The sequence below is a fragment of the Orcinus orca genome, chromosome 11 (assembly GCF_937001465.1).
Source record: "Orcinus orca chromosome 11, mOrcOrc1.1, whole genome shotgun sequence".
NCBI classification, from domain to species: Eukaryota; Metazoa; Chordata; class Mammalia; order Artiodactyla; family Delphinidae; genus Orcinus; species Orcinus orca.
Window position 1 is genome coordinate 30,827,395 of NC_064569.1, and position 25,152 is coordinate 30,852,546.

At 35.6% G+C, this 25,152-nt stretch overlaps 1 protein-coding gene across 1 annotated transcript in view; it reads right to left on the reverse strand.

Annotated features, from left to right (window-relative positions):
• Positions 1-740: 740 nt before the first annotated feature.
• SLC2A13 (solute carrier family 2 member 13) overlaps positions 741-25,152 on the reverse strand; it is a 433,421-nt gene continuing 409,009 nt past the window's right edge. The window contains exons 8-10 of the mRNA XM_004283474.3: positions 11,818-11,939; positions 11,548-11,700; positions 741-5,945 (exon numbers count right to left, since the gene is read on the reverse strand). Coding sequence (XP_004283522.1) covers positions 5,719-5,945; positions 11,548-11,700; positions 11,818-11,939 — 502 coding nt within the window. The 3' untranslated portion in view covers positions 741-5,718. The remainder of the gene's footprint in view (positions 5,946-11,547; positions 11,701-11,817; positions 11,940-25,152) is intronic.

Below are 25,152 nucleotides of genomic sequence, written 5' to 3' on the forward strand. Positions count from 1 at the left end.
TGATACAGATATGAACTGCACTATTCAGGTATTCAGATGAGTGGACACTTTATACATAACTTATGGGATTTTCAAGGGTCATTTTGACTGTAGGATTTTTGCCTTACCTGCTGACATCAGAATCCTTGCTTAAGATGCAACTCCATTGTAAGCCTTTGAGTGAAAGTGGATCTAGTGTCTTCAGAAGATCTCCTCAGACTAGTTCTATAGTTGGGCTCAGGATGGTACACCCTAACTATGGAGATAAGTCTGATGGCTGCCCAGATCAAACAATAATATAATGCTTACTAATAAAAGCTACAGTTGGGGCAGAATGGCAATGAAGAGCAGCAGAATTCCAAAAGAACTGTCAACTGGTCATCCAGCAGATATTTTGTTTTCATTTACAAAGCAACAACCATAAACAATTTTTGTCAATCTGACACAATGGTTCATGTCAACATCTGGTTCTGACAACAATAAGAAACAATATTTCAAGGATTTCTGAGTACTTCATTTCAAAGTTTTATATTTACTATTTAGAATAACTCCTTGCAATAATTTTTAGGTATTATAAAATAGTTTTAAAGGTAGTTAAGTTTAACCATGGTCAAAAAGAGGTAAAATATCATTAAAATGAGTAGCATTGCATAAATATATAGAGGTAGGTAAACTTTGTAGATGCTTTTACTTTGTAACCTAGATCCTAAAATCCAAGGAAAAGAATTGGATAAAATACAAAACTACAAGGGAGACAAATGAGTAGTGAATTGTCTTAACTTTTATTTGACTATTTTCATTTACAGTTCTGGCACTGACACTTTTTTTAAAAAAAGATTTAGATTTTATGTAAAGATTGAACTTCAATAAAACTTCAATAACTTAAAAAACATTTACATATACATCACTAAATCTCCATAAAATATACAATACTTTTGATACAACTATAGGCTACAATGACTTTGAAGGAAATGATACATATTCATAATTTTTAAGAGATATCCCATGTGTCATATGTAGGAATATATATATGGGATTTGCTAAGACATGTGGAGTATTAAACACTATATAACATGCATTCTCAGAAATTAAAATATACTTTTGAAAACATATTTTAAAAGCATAAACCTGTGTTTTCATTTAATCTAGATGTACATTAGAGCTTTTAAATAGAAATTTGAACATTTATTACAAATAAAAGATACTATAACATCAAGTGAGATATAGTCCAAAAGCTGCTAGGAACCAGTTTGGACATGTAGAATATAAATTTCAACTTTGGCTAGAGATAAGTATCATTTTTTTTAACCTTCAAATGAGACGAAATAATGTTAAATTTGCTAAAATTTTAAAACTTGACAAAATATTGGTGGATTTAATTTTTAGTACTTGTAAGCTATATTTCTTTTTCCCATTTATATAGATATGATAAAATTAAGTGCATGGACTTAACTGTCTAAAATCAAAACATGAATATTACTGCTAAATGAAGGTAGATATTTAACATTCCATAGACCAAATCACTCAAGTGCAACAGACTGTGTTTTATACATACAAAGTAAAGATTTATAAGAATTACATTGTTTTACACTCACAAGCAAATTATGAGATAAAATTCTTTCATGTACTTGTGAACATCATTAACACTTACAAAATACCTCTCTGATGATTATTGGCACATGAAAATCTCCTTCTCTAAGAGATGATGTTTAAGAAAGTTGGTAGCAGTAAGCTGTTTGGCATTTTAAAATGATTGCTATTTCTAGAAAATAGCAGCAATATTGCTCACCCAGAAGAACTGAAAACTGATACATTGCTACAACCTGAATCACTTCATCAAATTAGCTTAACATTACTGTACATGAGGCTAAGAAAATAGATAGAAAGTGACAGAAAACAGGATGTTAAAACTAATGCAGAGAACAGTTCTGAGTCTCTTAACAGGCAGAAGCTACATATGAGCTGTAAATTTTACCCACAATTCAATACATTTTGGTATAAAGCACATATTATGAATTCTCTGCTTCCAGCATGGTATGTCATTCTTTTATTCGTAGTTACTGAAAATGTCTGAATTTGGCAACTTAAAACATGATACAACAACTGTATAAATGTCAGTTGTTAGGTACTTAGTATAATTTGAGATATTATAACTAAGAGAATAGTAAAAGAATCTGATTATAACAAAACATCTTATTTATTGTTCTTAATTACTGTGCTGATGAAATAAAGTCAAAACAATTTTCCCACTCCCCTTACTGTATTACAGTATTTATAAAATATATTAGTGTCATTAAACTAATGAGACTAGTGAGACTTTCTTAGATAACATGTGAAGAGTATTTTCTAGAATATTCTCCCCCCAAGATCTATGGATTATTATAGTACATTTCAGTTTTACTTTCTGATATAAAAGGAAAAGGATAAGTTGTCAACTTATATTTTTCCTATTAATTCTTCCTCTATATAACTGATTTTGAAATTATAGTAAACAATTTCTAAATTCTCTGCTTTAACAGATTTCCTATTTTAGAGTGAATAACTTAAGAAATAATATTTAGACTCTTTTATATTAAAATGGTTCAGTGGTAAAATAAAAATATGAAAAGCACTTGATAGCATTACTCTCATAGCATTTTCTATCTGGGAACTAACTACTGCATATGACTGGGAACAAAATTTCAAATGGAAATATTACCCTTTAAATCTAGTCTTAATTTAGATCTTTTACATATACATTAAACATCATGTTTTGGGCAATTATTGACTAAGGTGAAACAATCAAAATTATAAGAAATTTTATATTTAAGAAAAATATTAATACCAAATCTTTAAAATCTGACATCACATTTAGCCCTATGTGTTCAGATGCAGATGAAACGTTACATTCTCTTAAGTCTAGTGCAGATCTCACCAGCCATCCAGCTAAGCCTCAGTAGGGGTTATGACTGTCTTCCCTATATTTTCCTAAATCACAATATACCTCTATTAAATTTGCAGCATGTTTAGAAGGAAACATATAATTTCAGCTAAAAGCATGATGCTTAATGTGTTTTAATATGGTAGGTCAAATCATACCATATATAAATTGTCCTACAAAATATATATTTGATGATATTTCAAATGGAATGTTTTCAAGTTGATAGCGGTAGACAAAGATGCTTGATAACTTAAAAGGTGCATAATACTAAAAAACCTGCAAAATTCAAACATTAAATTTTTAATATACTATAAATGTTCACTGAATCTAAAAATAATACCCTAATTGTATAAGGTTCCTTTTCAAGTAGTTATTAAAAAATTATAAATAATTCTTATACTGTGCCTCTCTTATACTTCAAAGATATGGAATATTACCTTTATCACTATATAAATAACAAGTAGTCCCTTATAGAAGGAATTGAGGAGAATAGAGGAAAAGAACTGTGGCTATTTTTCCCTGTTATTATGTGCATTTATGGATATAAAGTTGAAAACACCATTTGCTTATGTCAAGGAGAACAGGCTATGTTCTGCTTTAGGAAATAATGAGCCCAGGTGCTCCTTTAATAAAGTTACTGTGCATTCAGCTCAGCTGAGTATAAGCATATAGTTAAGGCTATGTATACAATAAAGAGAAGAATTGAGGCAATTATTTGGATAAATCAGGAAAACAAACTTCTAAAGAGATCATTTTATGGGTCTAAATACTTTTTCTCCACATGATATTCTGATATATTTTACCACACAATAGTTCATTTTCCGCTTCACTCTACCTGTGTGAAATATACAAATAAATTTCTTATAGGATAAGAAATATTGATAGAATAATAACTTTCTCTATCAAAGCACATCTGCTTTTCTGGGGAAAATCAAAATCAATATCCCCTTAGAAATCAATTGCCAAAGTGCCTAATTCAAGGAAAGAAGCTCTCTAATTTTTTTAGTTACATGAAATTATCAAAGGGAGAAAACTCTTTTTCGGCTGAAGGATTTTTAGGTTTAGAGAATGAACCTCCTTGGCTACATTCTCAGCTGTGATCATTGTGATAAGAACAAGCAAGAGAGACCAAACCATCTTGGAGACTGGCAGAAACATACTGAATTTACAGAGAGCCACTTTTTCACTCCAAAGAGTACCTTATTAGATATTTAGGGCTATTTTAAAATGCATCAAATGTACGCACTCTTAACTGACCACAGAAGAGTCATTCGTATTTCCACTGGAACTAGCAAGTAATTTTGTGAGTGAGTTTGTACATACTATATAGTTCTTAACATACGAGTGAAAATTGGAGTTCACTGATGAATGAGCATAAAAACCAATGAACACTTTGAAAAGATATTGTAGAAATGTAGTAAGTCAACATCTCTTAAAGGCATATTACATGAGAACCATTAATCTGTTCCAGTAGAAAATCCCAATTTTTAGACAAGGAGGAAAAAAATCCAAGCCAAGCATGAGACAAAGGAAAAACCCACAGACAAATCTATGTATCTTTTAATATAGAATGTCAGGTAAAATGAGAAAGGGTGTGCAAAATAAAAATCAGTTTATGCTCTCAGAATTTAAAGGAAAAAAAAAGACGAGTACCGTAAGTAACAAAATGTGACAATTCCCTTAGGAAGAGTTAATAAAAAGTTAAGAAAAATAGAAGTCCCACTACTTAATTAAACAAACATCAGTAACAGCAGGATTATTTCTGCCACTGATTTTCTTCCTTCCTTTCTTGTTTCAGAAATTATTTGATTAAAAGAAGGGGAAAATTAGTCTGCTAGAAGTTATTTATATCACACAAATGAAGGCACAAATACTAGGACTCCAGAGTGGATGAGTGAAGGCATGGTGAATATCTGGTGATTTTGGCATGAACAAAAACTGACCCTGAAACACAGTTGAAGATAGTGCTATTTTGTGTTTACAGTTGCACACCTAAGTGACTAACTCAGGGTTAAAAATCTTTAAGGTCCATAAAAATCTTTTCTTTCTTACTTTCTAGCAATAAAATATACTTATCAAAACTTGCTAGCTAATCTGTGCAAATGTATACTTCTCACTGATGCAAAAAATATGTAGGAAAATAAACCCTAAAAGCCCTGCTTTTCATAATGTTCAAATGATCCTATACAGAGTCAGCTTCTGAAGAACTTTCCAGATATGAATTGGAGAGACAAACCAAAATGTGGGATCCAAAGGATATAAGGACAGCTGTGCCCCTGTAGGATGCACTTTTGAATTTGTTGATGAAAGCTTAAATGGAGTTTACTTTCTAATAGCTGATCACAGGTAAGCTCCGTGTCCTTAGGAGACTTTAGGGCCAACAGGCCATGCTTTGACAGAAAATACCCTTGGACCATACTTTAGAATCCTCTGCTGTAAGTATATCACACATATATGATTTGGCTAGATTAGCACTGACTCAATTGCCACTAATAATTATATATAGTCTTAGGAAAAAAGGATTATCACGGAAATCACTGGGTATAATATTCATTTTAAACTATCTCAGGAAGGAATTATACACATTTGCTCAAAAACTATTAGTTTAAAATCTCTGTAGATTTTTTTTTACATCTCTGCTTGTGAAAAAAAATGTCATTGTGATTGTATCTTCCTTGGAATCAAATATTCTAGAACATGAAGTCATTTAAAACTAGACTGTGGAAAGAACCAGATTAAAAGCAGGGCAGTGAGGTCACCAATTGCTGTTCTTCTCTCCCAAGTTTGTTTAAATTACTAAATATATCAGCAGCTGACAATTATTCCACATCAGAAGCGTCATTGTCAGAAAGATGATAGTTACTTCCCTTCACCCGAATATATTCAATATATCTCCCTTCATCAGAATCTGAAGCACCACATGTACATAGCCTGTTGTCAAAGAGTGATTCAATTTCCTCTAATTTTTTCCCTTTGGTCTCAGGAAGACAGCCGTAGATGAAAAGGAGACCCACAGCAGCGAATCCAGCATAGAGGAAGAAGGCTCCTGCAATGGGAAGTAATATATATGTATAGGTTTACATTGGAAAGGGTACTTGATTTTAACGGGTCAATCATGCATGACTGTGGTCTGAGCTGGAACCAAAAAATTGCTTCCAGCCTCGTTTATTCTAATTGTTCTAATGCTGTGAATATAATGCAATTTGTCTTTCTAAACTCAAGTCGTGTAATCACTCTCAAGAAGAATGACAGACCAGGCTCAGATATAACTTCTGCTTTGAAGTCTTTCCTCACTTCGCTGGTTAGAGTTAATTGTGTTTTCACAAAATTCTGCTGAGGCAAAGTGGTATATAACAACCAAGAAGTATTATAATTAGGTAAATATATTTGTCTGTCTTGTCTACTAGACTTGAGGCACTTTGAGGGAGAAATTTCCTTCTCATTTGTCTTGTATTTCCAGAACCACATTCAATGACGATATTGCTGAATTCATGGGTCAATGCCCAAAGTCTGGAAGTCAACTTTGAGTTTTCTCTTACTCTCCCCCCCAATACCCACTCTGTTAGAAAATCCTGTTGGATCTACCTTCAATCACAATCCAAAGATGACCATCTCTCACCATTCCTGGATATCTCTGGTCTTAAAAGACAAATGGCTGGAGAAAGGATATCAGATTGGGAGTTGGAAGATCTGGCTTAAGTCTTGCTATGTGGCTTCTAGACAGTCATTTAACCTCCTCCCTGGACCTCAGTTTCCTCATTAAGTAAAATCATTTCTCAGCTCCTATTTAAATTTATGGTTTAAATTATAATTCTGTTAAGTTTTACAACCCAAATCAGGACTGGTATAGGAAAGATGGTTATGAGACGCTTGAGGAGGAGACCAGCAAAAGTGGTCTCCTCAATGACAGAGTCTATGGCTTGTCTTTGGGTTCCTAGTACAGTGCAGACACATTGGAGTGTTTAGAGAATGAATGTTCTCTTGTTGACTGCCAGATGGAACTCACTGGGTAACAGATCTGAAATAAAGGGCTATACTAGACGTCATGAAGACATATTTGAAAGTCAAGCTATAAGCTAAATAGTACAGCAATTAAAGAACTGAATAGTATTTCTCAGTTCTGATGAATCATTACAGAATGTGGAAAAACATTACTAAAACTACTTTCTTAAAGTAGTTTTTATGCCTATAAAGTAGTTTAGTAGGCCTATAAGTAACCATTTCAGTACTATCCACAGAAACATTTCTTGGGAAGACTCAAGGAAAACTAGAGAGGAAAAATGCTGCTGAATTGGCCACTCCAAAGAATCTGCTCTTTGGAATGAGGAGCCATGAGAAAATAAAAGGGAAACAGAGGTAAACTATGAGACATTAGGAAAAATATGAAAGGGTTGACTAAACCAAGACATAATTTGTTAGATTAAATCATCAGAAGCTACATAATTCTTAAGGAGTGGGACCTGCATAAATCAAATCCTTTCTTTAATAAAAGTACAATTCCATTTACAAATATAAATAAATAAAATTACTTCATTTCAGTTTGGTTTACATTAAACACTTACTACAAGTTTATATATTTTTATGTCTTATACTTGATAATCAGAAAATAATAATAGGTCATCTGGAATGAACAGCTGAGTGTTATAGTGAGAGAAAGGCACCATGTCTCTGTAGACAGTGTAGGTCTGAAAGTCACAAAGTGATGCAGGCTGAATCCTTGAGCAGTTTCTTGAATTGTCTTGACCTTGTTTCCTGATCTGACAGGGAAAATAAATTCTGCCTGGCTAAACTGCAAAGAATAGAAAAAATGTATGCTACATTCCTATTAGAATTTTGGATGTTAGTTGCTCAAAAGAGTGATAGACAGCATTATTAAGTTTTACTAAATGACCAGGGAAGAATAGTTGCTAGTAAGATCAGCATGCCTAGTAAATTGGTAATATTTTCATCTAAAGGGTGATACTGACAAGCTAGCTCTTGGAGAATGTGGAATTTTGAGAAAAAAATGATAGGAGATGAAATCCTGTGTTCTGAATACAGATAAGCAAAATTGTGGACATAAGAAGAGAAACGGAATCTTCTGTGGGGAGGGGCAAAGAAAGGATGGCAATCATGTTGATAATACAGAAAAAAAATAAGTGCAGAGGGTAAAACATTTTAGACCATATCAGGACGCTAAACTCTAAAATATCTAACAGAGTAAATATAGTCTATAGTCTGGCTTTATAAAACATAATGTTGAGAAATAGTCATCATCTTTCACAATTTAGGTACAGTGGCATGATTAGAAGTAACAAATCAAATCTGTTAGCACTAAATTCATACAGTCAAAAACAATTAGATGGATTACAAAGATTCTTAAAGGCCATGAAGTTTCTTGTGTGTGAACCAGATTCCCAAAGCCAAATTAAGGAAATTCTATTCCTTTTATAAAAATCTGAGTAATCTAAAGAAGGCAAATGTCAAAATTGCGTATATGGGCTTCACTGGTGAGACCTGTGGTTAAGCCACAGAGGCGAGGTGTAGGCAGGCCTGGGAGGCTGTGACCTGCTCCATGTAATGGGCAAGACAATTATGTAACTCACTTTCTTAATTATGCCCCCTTGGAATGAAAATGAAAAAAATGTAACAAGTCTGTCAGGATTGTTAAAGAGTGCAGATATTCCTCAGCTTTATTCTAAAGGAAATAAATCTTATTAGAATCCTATATTAAGTTTCAGATTAAAACAAATATTTAATTGAATCATATAAAATGAGGAATTAAAGACCATGTTTGATTGAATTTCAGTACTTCAACACAGGAACTTTAATAATAATGCTCATCAAGGGATCTATTTAGTCACATGTGTTATAAATAAAGTGATATACTGGTGACATTTTAATGATAACTTTTAGTAATAAACATTACTGAATGGGGTCCAAGGCAGACCTTTCTAGGCAGTATAGTTTAGGAAGGAATCAAAACCTGAGGTCTTCAGAATGGCTGGAGAGGGTGTGGAGAAAAGGGAACCCTCCTGTACTGTTGGTGGGAATGTAAATTGATACAGCCACTATGGAGAACAGTATGGAGGTTCCTTAAAAAACTAAAAATAGAACGACCACACGACCCAGCAATCCCACTACTGGGCATATACCCTGAGAAAACCATAATTCAAAAAACATCATGTACCACAATGTGCATTGCAGCACTATTTACAATAGCCAGGACATGGAAGCAACCTAAGTGTCCATCGACAGATGAATGGATAAAGAAGATGTGGCACATATATACAATGGAATATTACTCAGCCATAAAAAGAAACGAAATTGAGTTATTTGTAGTGAGGTGGATGGACCTACAGTCTGTCAAACAGAGTTTAGTAAGTCAGAAAGAAAAAAACAAATACTGCATGCTAATACATATATATGGAATCTAAAAAAAAAAAAGGTTCTGAAGAACCTAGGGGCAGGACAGGAATAAAGACGCAGACATAGAGAATGGACTTGAGGACATGGGGAGGGGGAAGGGTAAGCTGGGACGAAGTGAGAGAGTGGCATGGACATATATACACTACCAAATGTAGAATGGATGGCTGGTGGGAAGCAGCTGCATAGCACAGGGAGATCAGCTCGGTGCTTTGTGATCACCTACAGGGTTGGGATAGGGAGAATGGGAGGGAGACGTGAGAGGGAGGGGATATGGGGATATGTGTATACATATGGCTGATTCACTTTGTTATACAGCAGAAGCTAACACACCATTGTAGAGCAATTATACTCCAATAAAGATGTTGGAAAACAAAAATAACTTGAGGCCTTATGAAACAATAAGAAAGGAAGTAAAAGAAGACATGAATATTTCCAGAGAAATACATCATTATGGTGCATATTTGTTAAATCAGGAATATAAACATATACCTTACATAAATCAGTAACCTATAGATTAAAATATAGAGCAATAAATAGGGAAAATCTAACCTGAGCTGAGATACTGTTCCACTGGTGAGGACCTAATGGACAGTGTGCTGACCTGATAGAAGCTTGGCTTAATGCAAAGCAAAAAGCTTCTTCCAAGGAGATATTTCTGAAAGAAGCCTGGCTATGCCATATTTAAATTTTGCTTCTGTTGCCTCATGTTTTTCTGACAGAATTTATTCAAGGAAGAGGTGCTTTGCTATCAAAAGTCTTACCACATAGACTTTTATTATTTGGTCTATGACTTTCTATTAAAAAATGCTTTCTCAAGATATTAGTCTATATTTAGGTCTTCATATATTTAAGTGTTCTCAAGAATCAGAAAATATGGATAAATATTGTGTTCATATTTATGCTGTTAGGAAGATAAGCTTACAAATTTATGTAAAACATTTTAATTGCCAAATGGGATAAGGCTGAATATACTAAATATATATCCAGTTTAAAATGCCAGCGTGTTCCCTTTCCAAGAAAATAAATATTTCTAAATGTCCCTAATGGTGATCAGCAGAGAGAGGAGTTTTATAAAGATAAAAAAAGCATTAGATAAATAGTTTTAAATAAAAGTAAATATCAATTCAGCATGTTCAGAAGACAGGAGGAATAGACTTTTATAATGTTTCCTCATATTCACCATTCATCTAAAAGTTCATCCGTGTAATTATTCATTTGACAAATACTTCTGAGTGCTTATTAAGTGAATAGGATGCCCTGGAGGGCACTGGGAATATAATGGTGAACAAAGCATAATCCTGGCCTAAGCTCAAGGGATTTATGGTCCAGTAGTGAGGGGTGGGGTAGGGGAGCTGACAAATAAACCTGTTCTTACAAAAAGGAATTATAATTAGCCAGAACATGGGATGGGGTGAGATGAGGTGATAGGGGAGGGGATCAGAGAATGGACTAAGCAATAGGCATTCAATATACAATCACAGAGGCTCATGAGAAGATTAGAATGAAAACCTCCTATTTCATCATTTAGAATCCAATCACAGCTATAAACTCATACAGTGAAGAAATCCTCTTGCTAAAAAGCCAAAATCATTTCATTTTAGCAAAGATAAACTTGAAGTAGCTTCCCAAAGTTTTTTCCTAACTCAGTCACTTCTCAAGATTGTTTTCTTCGAGTTACGGTCTCCACACATTTTCACTTGAACACTTCTGCCACATTTATAGTTTTGGCAGTGGTAAGCGCTGGCCTCAGTGGATCCTGAAATGCTTTGTCCTGAACAGCACAGACGACAGAGCGGAAGGCATAACTCATAGCACAGCATTTGGGGGAGCTACTTTAACCCTACTTCCACTCTTGGATACCACTCCATCCCTGTTATGAGACATCTTCAAGCATTAGCCCTAAACTCCTGCAGTTTTCTACCATTCTCTGTTTATGTTTTTTCATTAAACTAAAGGCCTTGCTGTGAAGATTTCCAACTGGGGAGATAGCTGGGAGATGTCTGGGTCTGAAGTGTAGGTGGGTGGGTGAAGGCTATAGGCAATACTGCTTAGGAAAGGAGAGTTCCTCTTATCTTTTCCCAGAAACATTGCCAAGGACTATGGGGAATAAGAAAGCCATATAGAGAATTTATAATAGCAAAAATATAACCATCTAATCTTTCAATCACAAATGATAGCATATCTAAAAATAGAGTAGGAAAATAAAAATGAAACTATAGCTGGAAAAAATATTCTCTTACCATAGTATGTAAGATACTCTGCTGTGTGTAAAAATGTCAATGAAACCAGAACATTGAAAATCCAATTTATTCCAGATGAACATGCATTTCCTGTACTTCTTGCCCAAAGGGGATATATTTCAGAATTCACAGTCCAAGGCATTGGTCCCATTCCTGAGAAATACAAAATGAATTTCAGTAAATGTAGTAAGTAATTTAAAAGAGTTTTTCTCCTCTAAATAGAGACAGTTTAATTAACGTAACAATAATAACAACAAAGCCTTTGTTTACCAGGTGCGAAGAAAACAAGATATAAAATAAGGCCCAGAAGTGCAGTCCAGGAGTATGGAGTAGGGCAGAAATTGTAAGCCCAAAATACTTCTTCTGTTTTGAATTTGGTTTCATTTTCACACCTGAAAAATAATGCAATATAAATATAAACTTAGGGTTTTAGGGTATAGTTGCAGAAATTCAGTGTGATCATCTAGAAGGTATTTGGAAGTTCCTTAATCTCATTAAGGAAAAGAATCCAACATGTTTCTCTTGAAAAAAAATTTAAGATTTAAATAGGAGGATTAGATATGTAAGCTGACATAAAACTTTTTAGAGCTGAACATAATTCAAGAACAACACATTGTGCATTCAACTCAACAGCAAAAAAACAATCTGAGTGAAAAATGGGCAGAGGATCTGAATAGACATTTTTTGAAATAAGACATACAGATGGCCAACAAGTACATGAAAAGGTGCACAACATCACTATTCATCAGGTAAATGCAAATCAAAACCACAATGAGATATCGTCTAACATCTGTTAGAATGACTATCATCAAAAAGACAAGAAATAGGGCTTCCCTGGTGGCGCAGTGGTTGAGAGTCCGCCTGCCAATGCAGGGGACACGGGTTCGTGCACCGGTCCGGGAAGATCTCACATGTCGTGGAGCAGCTAGGCCCGTGAGCCATGGCCGCTGAGCCTGCGCGTCCGGAGCCTGTGCTCCGCAACGGGAGAGGCCACAACAGTGAGAGGCCCGCGTACTCCAAAAAAAAAAAAAAAAAAAAGACAAGTAATAAAAAGTGTTGGTGAGGATGAGGAGAGAAGGGAACCCTCGTGCATTGTTGGTGTGAATGTAAATTGGTGCAGCCACTATGGAAAACAGTGTGGAGATTCTTCAAAAACTTAAAAATAGAACTACCATACGATCCAGCAATTCTACTTCTGGGTATTTATCAGAAGTAAACAAAAACACTAACTTGAAAAAATATCTGCACTCCCATGTTCACTGCAGCATTATTTTCAATAGCTGAGACATGGAAACAACCTAAGTATCCATCAATGAATGAATGGATAAAGCAAAATGTGGTGTATATATATAGTATATACATATATATAGTATTCAGCCATTAAAAGATGGAAATCTTGCCATTTGAGACAACATGGATGGACCTTGAGGGCATTATGCTTAGTGAAATAAATCAGAAGAAAGACAAATACCATATGATCTCACTTATATGTGTAATCTTAAAAAAAACAAAAATAAAAAAGAGCTCATAGATACAGAGAACAGATTGGTGGTTGCCAGGGGTGAGGGGTAATGTGAGGTGAAAATGGGTCAAAAGGTACAAATTTCCATTTATATAATAAATGAGTCATGAGGATGTAATATATGGCATGGTAGCTATAGTTAATAATACTGTATTGCATAAGAGAGTGGATCTTAAAAGTTATCATAAGAAAAAAACGTAAATATGTGTGGTGACGGATGTTAACTAGACTTATTGTGTTGATTTCCCAATATATTCAAATATTGAATTATTGTGTTGTACACCTGAAACTAATATAATGTCGTATATGTAAAATATACCTTAAAAAATGCGTTTCATACCCATTTTGTATGTCAGACATGATTTCCAGTTAGTCCTTGAAGGCTGCAGCAACAGTTTAAAACCACTGAGAGTAAGTAGGTTGTGGTAGAAAGCTTTAGATTTTGCAGTTAGGACAAGATTCAAATTCCAGAACCAGACTTTTTTCATTTGTTAAATGGGGTATAATGCCTAACAGGTAATTTTAGGGATTAGAAGGGTCACCTGGAAAGGGGTGATAGGGGAATCTGGGCAGGGAGCAATGCTTATTTCTTATTCAAACTAACCCTTTACTTTCCTGCTGTGTGTACTTGCTTCTCTATCAGTCACTCCCTGCTGAATTTGCTTCCTAGTTCTACTAGGAAGCAAAGTCTATTGTTCTAGACTGATTCTCAAGTTGAACTTCCAATTCTTTACCTTAATTGAAATTTGAATTGCACCTGAAGACACGATCAGCCTGAAAAAGTTTCTTATCCTTTACTGTCATTTTTTACGCTATTGTTTTCTCTCTACCAACCTCTATTTTTGAACCTTGACATCTAAGCCCTGTCCTTATTGCTGTGTTTATGACCTCCATCATAACACCCCATCTGACTTGATGCCTGGTCAGTCATCTTCTCCATCCCTCTCATCCTCTGCCACATTCATTTATGTCTACTTCTGGCCTGTCTGATACCTTGGCTTCATAGTTCCTTATTTAACCTCTGAAACTGAGGAAAGGGCATTATAATTAGCTTGATTTGGGACTATTTTACTTCAAAATTTTACTGTTTTACTTCTCAAACTTAGAGCATTCCGTTTCTGATTACAAGCACTTTATTTCTTCATTTCTGGTAGCTTGTTCCACACCCAAATTACAATCTTTAGATTCTACACTTCTCTCAGTATTCATTCACATCACTGCTTAGACCATGATGTCTTCGCTGACCTCTAGAATCCACCTTTCATTCCTCCATGCTTGCCTGTCATTCTCACAGTTTCAGTTCCCAACCCTGTGCGGGACCATTAACTTCCTTTAATAACAGCTTTTCAGAAGCTGGGCAAAATTATGAAACCATGCTGCTGAATTCTATTAAAAGTTCATGCTATTTCTTCTCAGTTGGGTTCCTAATTATGCTTATTTTTATCCTTTATTGTCTTCTCTACTGAATTTTCTGCTTATTTCAGAGTAGACATTGAATAAACTTTTTGTCAACTGCTGCCTCAATTAATTAAAATATTTCTTACTATCCTCTAGTTATGAAATCTTTCCCTCTCTTTCTTGGTGTGAAGAACTTGCCTCCATCTTTAAGACAACTGAGGACTTTCAATTTGAATACGCTCAATTTTTCTCTACTGGACCTCTACTTTTATATATTTTATTTCAGATTCTTCTCCTACCTAGAATGGTAACATGTCCCTTTCTAAGGTCTGCCCTTCCTATTAGTGGTCCTACATCTCATTCTCCTTCTGTCTCCTCTGGGGTCATGTTCCATCAGTAGTCAATTCTCTTTATGCTATCTTTAGTTTGTTCCTACTTGAGCCTACCCTTCTGTTTACAACACAAAAAATTACTCCTATTAAAATCTTTCATCCCTCTCATATTACTACTACTAGCTCATCTGAAATTACAAAGAGTTTATACTAGTGAGCTCTATATCCTTACTATGCATTCTTTCCTACACAAGCCCATTTCCCCACCTACTCAGACACTTTCTTGATTCTTATTCAGTCCCTGTTTTTTTCTGAATCTGCTCACCCCAGAATCGATGACCTCCTAATCCCCAAATGCACTTATCTTGCCTTAATTCTGAGGCTCTTTGATTACCCTGTGGTGGTTGATATTGCTGAAATCCTTCCTTCTCTTTCTCCTTTGCTTTCATATCTATATATCCATCTCAACTCTCTGATACATATGTCTTCATTGCTTTTTAAAATGCCTCTTCCTCCCCTCAGCCTCTAAACATAGGTGTTCTCTAAGGTTCTGGTTTGGAGCTTATACCCTCTCCCTTAATCATCTCATCTAATTTTAGGGACTTTTGATCTCCACATGGATGCTCCCTGACAGGGAACCTAGCCTTGACCTTTTCCTCAAGCTCCATTTAATAGAATTTATATATCTGCTGAATATCCATACCTAGATTTCCTGCTATGTCTACAATGGAACGCATTGTCTACTCCAGGAGGCAGAGTGAGGCTGTTCTGAGTTCAACTCATGACTCTACCACTTATAAGCTCATTCATTCAAAAATTTATATAATGAACACTTTTTTATGGTCAGACATTAGAGATAGAGCTATGAACAAAATAACCCTTTGCACTTATGGAAATGATGGTTTAGTGGGCACAGGCACAGTTCTGTTTTCTGATCTGTAAAATAGGGGAAAGGACTATTTTCATAGGCTGTTGGCAACATTAAATGTGATTATGCGTACTGAGTGCTTAGCACACTGCCTGGCATATAGTGTACGCACAATAAATAGTACTTTAATAGTGCTACTCACGACGTTTCTCTTAGTTGAAATGGAGTTGAAATCTTGGAGTTATCTTCAATATCTTCTTATCCATCTCTCTTTAAATTCTCTATAATTTTAGGTCCAAGTAAAGAAGGGTGGCCACGACTATGAGCTCTGGGACTGCCATCCTACTTTCAAATCTAGGTTAGGACACCCAGATTTGAAGCTCATATGTATGTGATCTAGGCACTTAACTTTTAAAAGCCTGTATCCTCACCTGTGAAATAAGGATTTTCCTGGCACCTACGTCAAAGAGATATTTTGAGGCATATATGAGTTAATGTATGCAAAGAATTTCAAAAGAAATCACAGTTATATTTCCTAGACGTAATTTCTTGAATCTAACTCTTCCTCTCTATGTGCATTCATACCACCCTAATTCAGACTCTTGAGGGTTTGCTTCACCAACTGTATCTGTCTGTGGCAGACTCTAGAGTAGACACTCTATGACCCATGTTTCCTGATGGGTTATCCTCTCCCCTTAAGTGTGGGGGTGACCTTTGACTTGTTGGTTAGAAACCAACAGAATGTGGCAAAAGTGATAGGACACATGTGATTAAAATTACAGTGCTGTTTAGCTGAAGTCTCTCACTCCCTTGCTGGCTTTCAAAAAGCAAGCTGCCACGTTACGGAATGCCGGTGTTGGAATGCTCATGGCAAGAACTGAGAGAAGTCTTTAGGAGCTGAGGGTAGCCTTTGTGACAGCTAGCAAGAAACTGAGTCCTTGATACAAAAGTTACTGAATTCTGCTAACAAAAGCTAATCCTTTCCTAGTTGAGCCTCAGATGAAGTCACAGCCCCAGTCAACACTTTGATTGTAGCCTTGTGAGACCCTAAGCAGAGGACATACCTAAGCTGTGCCTAGACTCCTGACCCACAGAAACTGATATCATAAATGTTGGTTGTTTTAAGCTGCTAGTTTGTGGTAACATTGTTATGCAGCAATAGAAAACAAATACAGTTTCTGAATTATTTTTCCTGCTTCTAGCATTGCTTTCTTCAAACTACTACCCCATCAAGTTGAGCTCTTTAGAGCATTGTTCTTGCCACCTCATTGCTCAAAAGCCCTCATCCCCCTTATTCCAAATGCCTATGAAACGGGGCCTGCAAAATTTGGCTGTAGCCTACCTTATCCGGTACTGTTGTATACAATCTCTTTCTCCAACTAAACTAGACTACTTATTTTCTGAACCTACCTTCCAGACCCAGCATCTTCTACTCATGCCATTTCCTCTAACTGAAAGCAAATTCTCACTCCTGATCTCCACTATCAAAATCTACCTCAGCCCTCAAGGCTAGTACAGATGCCACCCATTCACTTGTCTGAAATATTCTCTCCCTCCTCTCAAGCCTTTTCATTTTCCTCATCTGTATTGTTATCACATAGTGCTCTGTATTATGCTGTCTGAATATACTCCCTCTTCTACTGTCCTGAGCTCTCATCCAAGGCAGCATAGCACAAAGGTTAAGGACACAGGGTCTAGAGTCAGGCTGCATGGTTTTGAATCTCAGTTCTGCCACTTACCCACTGTTTAACTTTGGGCAAGGTACTTAACCTCTTTGTACCTTGGTTTTCTAATCCGTAAAATGAGAGTCCCTAATAATAGACTTGTTACAAAGATTAATTGCTCAGCACAAAGAAAGCAAGTTATCTAGGTGTTTGCCAAAGAATAGTCATTTTTGTGTCTCCCTTCTAAAAATCTCAACCTCTAGTCCATAATAGTACTCTGTATAGAGAAAAATGCTCATTGAATGATGAATGAAGCATACATTTGTTTAATGCTGCATTAAACAGCATTAGAAACCCCCTGATCAATAATCCTCCACCTTCACTTCCCACTAGTCAAATAGTCTTTTGGGTTGTGGACATCTTAAAATGAGAAAATAGGATAGAAAGTGGGAGAGGGGAGGGGAATGATGGGAGAAAGGGATGGAGGGGGAAGAAAGGGAAAAGACAGGCTGCTGTGGAGGGAAATGCTTGCAAATAATCAAATCACTAAAATTCACTGAAAAATTCTATTTACTATTTACACTGATTATTATCAAAGTTCCTTGCATGATCGCTTGCTGGAACAATGGAAAGCAGGATATTTTCTGGTAGACTCTGTGCTTGCTGTGATGTAGCTTTTAACCATCTGGACACACATATTTATATGCATAAAAGGCTAACTCCTCTTCATCCTCATGCTGATTTTAGGAAAGCACTGCAGGCATGGACCTGGCAGAGTTACATACCCAGCAATACGTAGATAGCTATTGACTAAGAATGTGACATCATACATGACCTTCAAAATATAAACGCTAGGAATTCCAACTAAAAAATAAAAAATGTATATTCCAAGTGCTATTGCAAAATACCCTAATGTCTTCCTGGCTCAGTGACTGCTGGTGGAAGAACACAATGCTCTGGGGAAAGAACAAAAATACTCTGACATCACTGTGTGGGTTGGGATAAGAAAAAGTCATACTAGAGCACATCCTAGAGCAAAACCAGAAAATAATTACAATAATGGCAGCGGTGCAGATAGTGCTGCAGTGGACAAAGCAGAAGAATCATATGCAAGCAGGCAAAATAGGTCTCATTTTGGCAGAGAGAACTACTTTTTACTAGCAGACTAGACTAACACCTGATATGTAGACCAAAAAAATGATTAGTTCCCTGTTCCAGCCATGGAGCCCACAGTGCTTCCCTTAATAATGCATCTAGAAATTAACAGCCTTCTTTGAAGGTAGAACAATCCTCCCTTGCCTACTCAACACCCACCCCAAAATCAGTTCATACGTAGAGCTATTTCTGCCTATTTTTTGGTGTTACTTCTCCATCAGATCTCTAAAGAGTTTTGAACCAAATAAATAACCAAAGGAACTTAGTGGTGCAATTGCTCTTGCCACAATTAACCATAAGGAACTTATTATTTGCTTCCTACAGAGGATATGCTTTTTGTTTTGTTCCTTTATTTACTATGATGAAATTATTTAAGTGCTTCAGGTTCATGTATGGGGGATGGGTGAAAATACAACTTGTATTTATAGCACAAAACTTCTAATTTTATCTATCCAATCCTAATCATTGAGAAACCTACAGAATGCCACCTTCCCAAAAGAGTTTATAAAAGACCTGGGGTTTTGGAGAAGGGAAGGGACAGCTTACTACGATTTGTGTGACACATCTACCATTCTTCTACTGGGTTTACTGCACATGCTTTACTCATCAATTCATTACATAGAAGTGTGAGTGAAGCATGATTTCATCTCCAATTCCTGATGCAGGACTGTGGTTTCTTCGAACAAGATCATTAAGCTATCACCTCAAAACCAAATGGATACTGCTAAGGGTTAAATTTAATAGTTGTTTATCCATAGGAATTTATGATCTGATTACACATTTATAGTCTGATGCTGGTGGTAGAGAGGTACCTAGAAAAAGGATAGAGTATCTCCCCAGGAAAGGACAGCTTCACTTTTGTCTGAGGAGAAATAAAGAAACACAACACCAATCAATCAGAGGACTAAGATGATATAAATTTAGAAATAACCCTAGCCATGAGAAATTTCAAATCAGCAAAGTGACCAGAAAAAGTTACTCTTACAAACCTGAATCATTACTACTCAGACAGTGTAATTTCTGTTCACTAGTATAATTCCTGTATAATAAACTAACATGAAATAAACTTATGTCAAGCATAAGTTGAACTGCAACATAGCATTTAAACTCTAACGTATCTGTAGTTGAATAATTTTAGGAAAGTATGGCTCCCGAGCTTGCAGTATGCAGACCATGATGAACATCTTGGCCTTGGATAATTTTCTATTGTCAAACCTTTTCCCCTGTTTTCATGTTTTACGTTTTTCCTGCAGAGGACTGTCACATAAAGGCAAGTTGAGAAAAAATCACCTCTTATCTTTTGTTAATTACTATTATTTTCTGGTAAAAATAAAACCTTTAGAATTATTGAGATGATTAAACATGGACATCGGTAAATTTCAAAAGCACTAGAAGTTTGGAACTAAAAGCCATTTTTATTGAATAATAAAGAATTAATAAAGTTTTATTTATATATAAATCACTGTATATAAACCATTTACCAGTATGTTGGCTAGCTTATACGTCCTAAATATGTGAAAAAGATGGACAGAATATGAGTGGGCAAGCAAATGAAAATAATGATAATACTTAAAGCTGATGAAGATACAGTGGTATTGGTATATCTCTAATTCTGGTAAGAATTTAAGTTAGTATAACTTCCTCTTGGGATGAAATCTGGCAGTTTTATGTAAGAATATTCACACCCAAATATTCCTGGCCCAAAGTTTCGTTCCTAAAATTTATCCTTAGAAAATGATCTATATGGAAAAATATTATATGCTGATATACTTTCACTGTACTTTTATCACAAGCATAACATAGTTAAATAATTAGAAAAATTGCAGATATACTACAATGGAGGGTAGTTAAGTCAATTAAGGTACCATAACTGAATAGAATAAAGAAGCCATTAAAATAATAATTATAAAGTAAGCTGGGCCAAGCCACAAAGGATGGTCTGGGTTTGAAGATTGGTCAAAATGTCTTAGATTTAACTTCAGTTACTTCCATTTTGGTATCAAACTGGCAAACAAACAGTACAATGGATGCACAATTAAGGACCCAAGTAAGAGGACATGGTCCCCTGTTGCCTTTCTGGCCCCTCCCAGACTTGTCTCTGAAGTTCTGTGCTCAGTGTAAAGAATCTGCCAAGTCAGAGGAGCCCTGAACTCTGCCTTGGAGAGAGCTCATATTAGCATTCAGGGTTCAACCCCATTTCTGTGTAAGAAAAATTTTCCACTGTATTGCTTAATAAGAAAATACTTCGTTCTTTTTCTTACTGCATCGTCACACCTACAGCCAGCCTGGTCGTGGTCTACTTTGTAAAGATTACCTGGGAACATGGAAAATGCCATGAAGTTGGCAGTATAGGGGATATCAAACTCAAAGTATTATCTAGGATATAGGTTATATGGGTAAGAGTAAATGGAAACATGGAAAATTGGGGGGAAAGTAAATCTATTAAGATGATGATTGTTTTCACTTTTGAATTTATAGTTGTGACAGTGTCGCTCTGACAAGGTGGGAAAACCTTTAGTGACTCATAGACAACTAATCCTGGGATTCTTCTTCCATTTTTTTCACTCTAAAATTTTTCCCATAGTAAAGGCAGACATTAAAGTTATTAGCTATTCTTCTGCTTTGACTGGCACTGAAAGGAAGGGAAATCTTGCCTTTGAATTACATACCTTCTCCATCACGCTGTTACCCAAAAGGGTTCAAAAGCTTTGGTTTGCATATTTATATGCCATAGTCATCACTATACTGCTTCCCTTCTCAGGAGTCTCACAGGGCCTGCCTCTATCCACATCTTGGGGGTCTGCCATGTGCAAATGGTAATGTTCTGTCCCACAAACTGCCTGCCTAGCTCTAACTATGTTTGACACCAAGGCTGTCAATAGCCTTGGCATAGGGTGGATGCTTTATACCAGAGAATGTTGAGAAACGATTTATATTCTCTCTCAGTAAGTCAGAATACGAAATGTCTGAAGAGGATAGAGCAATACAGAAGTGGAAAGACTCAGAGAGAGAATAGGCAGAGGTCATAAGAAGGGTCATGTAGCTGATAGCCACGGGGGACGTGCAGAAGAGACAGGCCAAGAGCAGACAGCTACCAGTCTGATGATTAGTATTCTAGATATCCATGAAGCAGGGCTGGGTAGAAGTTGAGACTTTTTTCTTTCTCATTACCCCCCTTACTTTTCTATGCAATTTTACCATAAAACTTCCATTAACTGAGGAAATCAAGTGTGTCTCTGTTCCTCTCAACATGAGAAGTTCTAACAAGATAAAGGCTAAGTTCTATAATAGAGTACTGATCCTGATTCTAAATCTATAAAATTCCACAGGTCCTCAAAAGAGTGTACAGAGTGTATCACAATGGCCATACAGATCCATTCCTGCAACAAGGTTTTTTCAAACATCACAACATGGGCTTCCCTGGTGGCACAGTGGTTGAGAGTCCGCCTGCCGATGCAGGGGACAGGGGTTCGTGCCTGCGCGTCCGGAGCCTGTGCTCCGCAACGGGAGAGGCCACAACAGTGAGAGGCCTGCGTACTGCAAAAAAAAAAAAAAAAAAAAAAATCACAACATTTCCCTATGTAGTCACTGTGGGAGGTGCTACACTTATTCCAATTATGCTGTATTATATTGCTCATATTTTCTAGAATTCCTTTGTAAATCATATTCAGAATCTGCTTCTTTATCAGTCAAGAAAATCAACCTTATTTTTTTTTTTCTTTTACTTTCTACTTCAGGCTCTCTTCCTTTCCTTTCCTTCCCTCTTTCTTTTATTTCTTGCCATCGTGAGGCAATCATGAAGAATTCTGAAGTACTGGGTGGAAAGAAGAGACTGAACCAATGGAGTGGAGGTAGGGAAACAGTGTAATGGAAATAACAGCAACAAACACAGAGAAAAAGTCCATTTGTGTGTTATGGGCTCTAGAACAGTGAGAAATGGGAGGGATGATACTAAATGGGGTTTGCTGAAGGCAAACTTCTCCAGTCATCAGTATATAAGCTGATAGCCACTTGCTGTGATATCTTAAATGATGTTCATTACGTCGCACAATGTATACATTCATCAAATAAATGAATGAAGAAAAGGCTTAATGTGTTCAATAGAGTTATTCTACTGGTTACTACTGATTTAATAATTTAATAACAATTTAATAATCTTTTAATAATTAAAAACAAATTTTCAAATAAAAAATACTAAAGCAAGTAAAATTAGTAATACAATTTATATATTATATATATATATAAAGGGTTAGGATTGGTCCTCGTGATTGTGCTGTGACAAGGATCTCAGAATGGGGAGTTATACCACCCCTCTCAAGTTTCAATCAGAGACTTGAGGTTTTTCCACACTGAAGGGTTCTCCCTCCTACCTGACTTCTTTTACTGCCCCTGTTTTACTTGGGGACCTTTCTCCAGTGAGGACACAGCACCTCTATCTTCCTTCTTCCTTCCCCGGGCTTCACAGGCCAGTACTTAGTACAACACTTTACACATAAGCAACGCTCAATTAATGTTTGTTACAATAAAAGTAATTTAATCAGTTCCCATTAAGCTGGTCTTTGATCATCTGACACTAATTTCTTATATTGTAATTTAATTTCACCAATTAAATTACAATACTATTTTACAATTATATTGTAAGCATTAGAGAAGACAGATATATTTGTCATTAAAATTTTTTAAATTCTAAGAAGGTTATTGCTACTTACTTAAAAGAGTTATTGCCTGTGGTAGTACATGCTTCCATACCATAGGCATTGCAAAATCCATCTGTATCATTTCAAACCATACCAAGACTCTGATCTAATTTTCTTTCCACTGCAAGAATGCTTGCACAGGATCCCTCACTTGTTTTTATTTGCAGGTGCATGGGAATGAATGTAGCTGATATTGCTGTAGGCTATCTTGATACAAACAATGGTATAATTTGTTCTTGGATTCTTTTCAATCCATGCTACAGCTGCCTTCCATCAAGTGTGAGTTCTATGGCTTCTTTATTAAAATTGTGCTCCCAACAGAAATGTCCTTGAATAACTGTAAATCTTCACTTGATGAAACTGACTAATATTTGTATAAAGTATTACACTATACAATACACCTTAATATACATTAACTCATTTAATTCTCATAATAATCCAAAGCAATAGCACCATTCTTCCCATTTTGCATATGCTACAAACCTTTTTAAAATACAGTGATTCTTCCCAAGATTACACAACAGAGGTAACAAACATTTGAAATTCAGTGTTCTCTGTTTCCTTCACCTTCAACATAATCATGCCACCAGTTAACGTATATACGAAAACCTCTCTCTCGGGGTACTTTACTTTTTGTGGAGTTTAAATGGAAAAAGAATTGAGATGAAAACTCTACTTGAAATCTCCCCTAAGTCAGTGTTCTTCCTTAATGTCGGGAGTAAAGGCAGTCATTTAAACCTCTATCTAAAATGAGTAGAATAAAATGCGTCCTAAAGAGCATTAGGAATTAAAATAAGCAGCATCATGACAAACCTGGGCCTCTGTGTCTTGTACATTCTCTTTTGACTCAGCATCCATTTTTTCTTCAAAGCACAAAACAATAATTAGAACAAAAAGAATGCTTATATAAGCTGGACACTAAAATATATAACAATCTCAATAACTGGCTAACTCATTTGAGGACAACACTACAAATGTATGACAAGGAAAACAGTCATTCTAATACTATAAGATGGCAGTATAGCAGTCTTTAAATAATACATATTCTAAAACACAAAGCTACCTAATGACTTTATCTGACACAGTTATAAGGAATTTAAAAAAAGTTTTCCCAGAAGTTTCTTGGAGGATGATGAAAATACATATGGAATGTCTCAGCAATTACTTTAAAAGAAATAATGCCATTAGTTGACATAAAAATTTTGTAAATAATGAGATGGAAAGTCAATATAATAAAACCATAAGACAGTTTCACATTATTTTATCTCAAATTACTGCTAAAGTGAAAATGTAATAGCTTAACAAATTAAGCATTATAACTGCAATTGCCTGTTTTCTCACTTCCTGATTTGTAATAGAAACTTCTGAAATACCTTTTATCAGCAATGAAACAGAACTATAAAACAGAAAAGATGCATCTCAATCGTTCTAAGCAAAGGATGGTTTTTCTACCATTTTGGTGAATACAGCTAAACAGGTCCATTGAAATCCACATCCTTCCTTCTGATCTGTTCCTGGCACTGGAGCAAAGCAAACTGTGTCATACTCACCATCACACTCATCCTCCTAAAAACAGCTGGGGGAGGCCCCTGCACCAGCCTTAACTGGCACCTCCTCCACTTCACTACCATCAATCACCCCTGTGCCTCCAACCCCAGCCCAGAGGCAGGTTCACAGTTGGGGCTCATTAAATATTTGTTAAATGAATTACTTTATTTCCAAAGCAATTTTATGTTAAGGATAGAATAGATTAGCAATGTAATGTATCTTTTATTCTTTGTGTGAATTTTCATATATTTTGATAATCTACAGCAGGTATTTAAAGCTACATAAATTTTAACTCCAAGTAATTACTCATTTGATTAATTTATCATTTCAACAAATAAATGTCTGTGTGTTCTAGGCATGAGAATAAGCATTAGAATAGATGAAATTAAATATTAAATCATTCTATCATTCAACAATCATT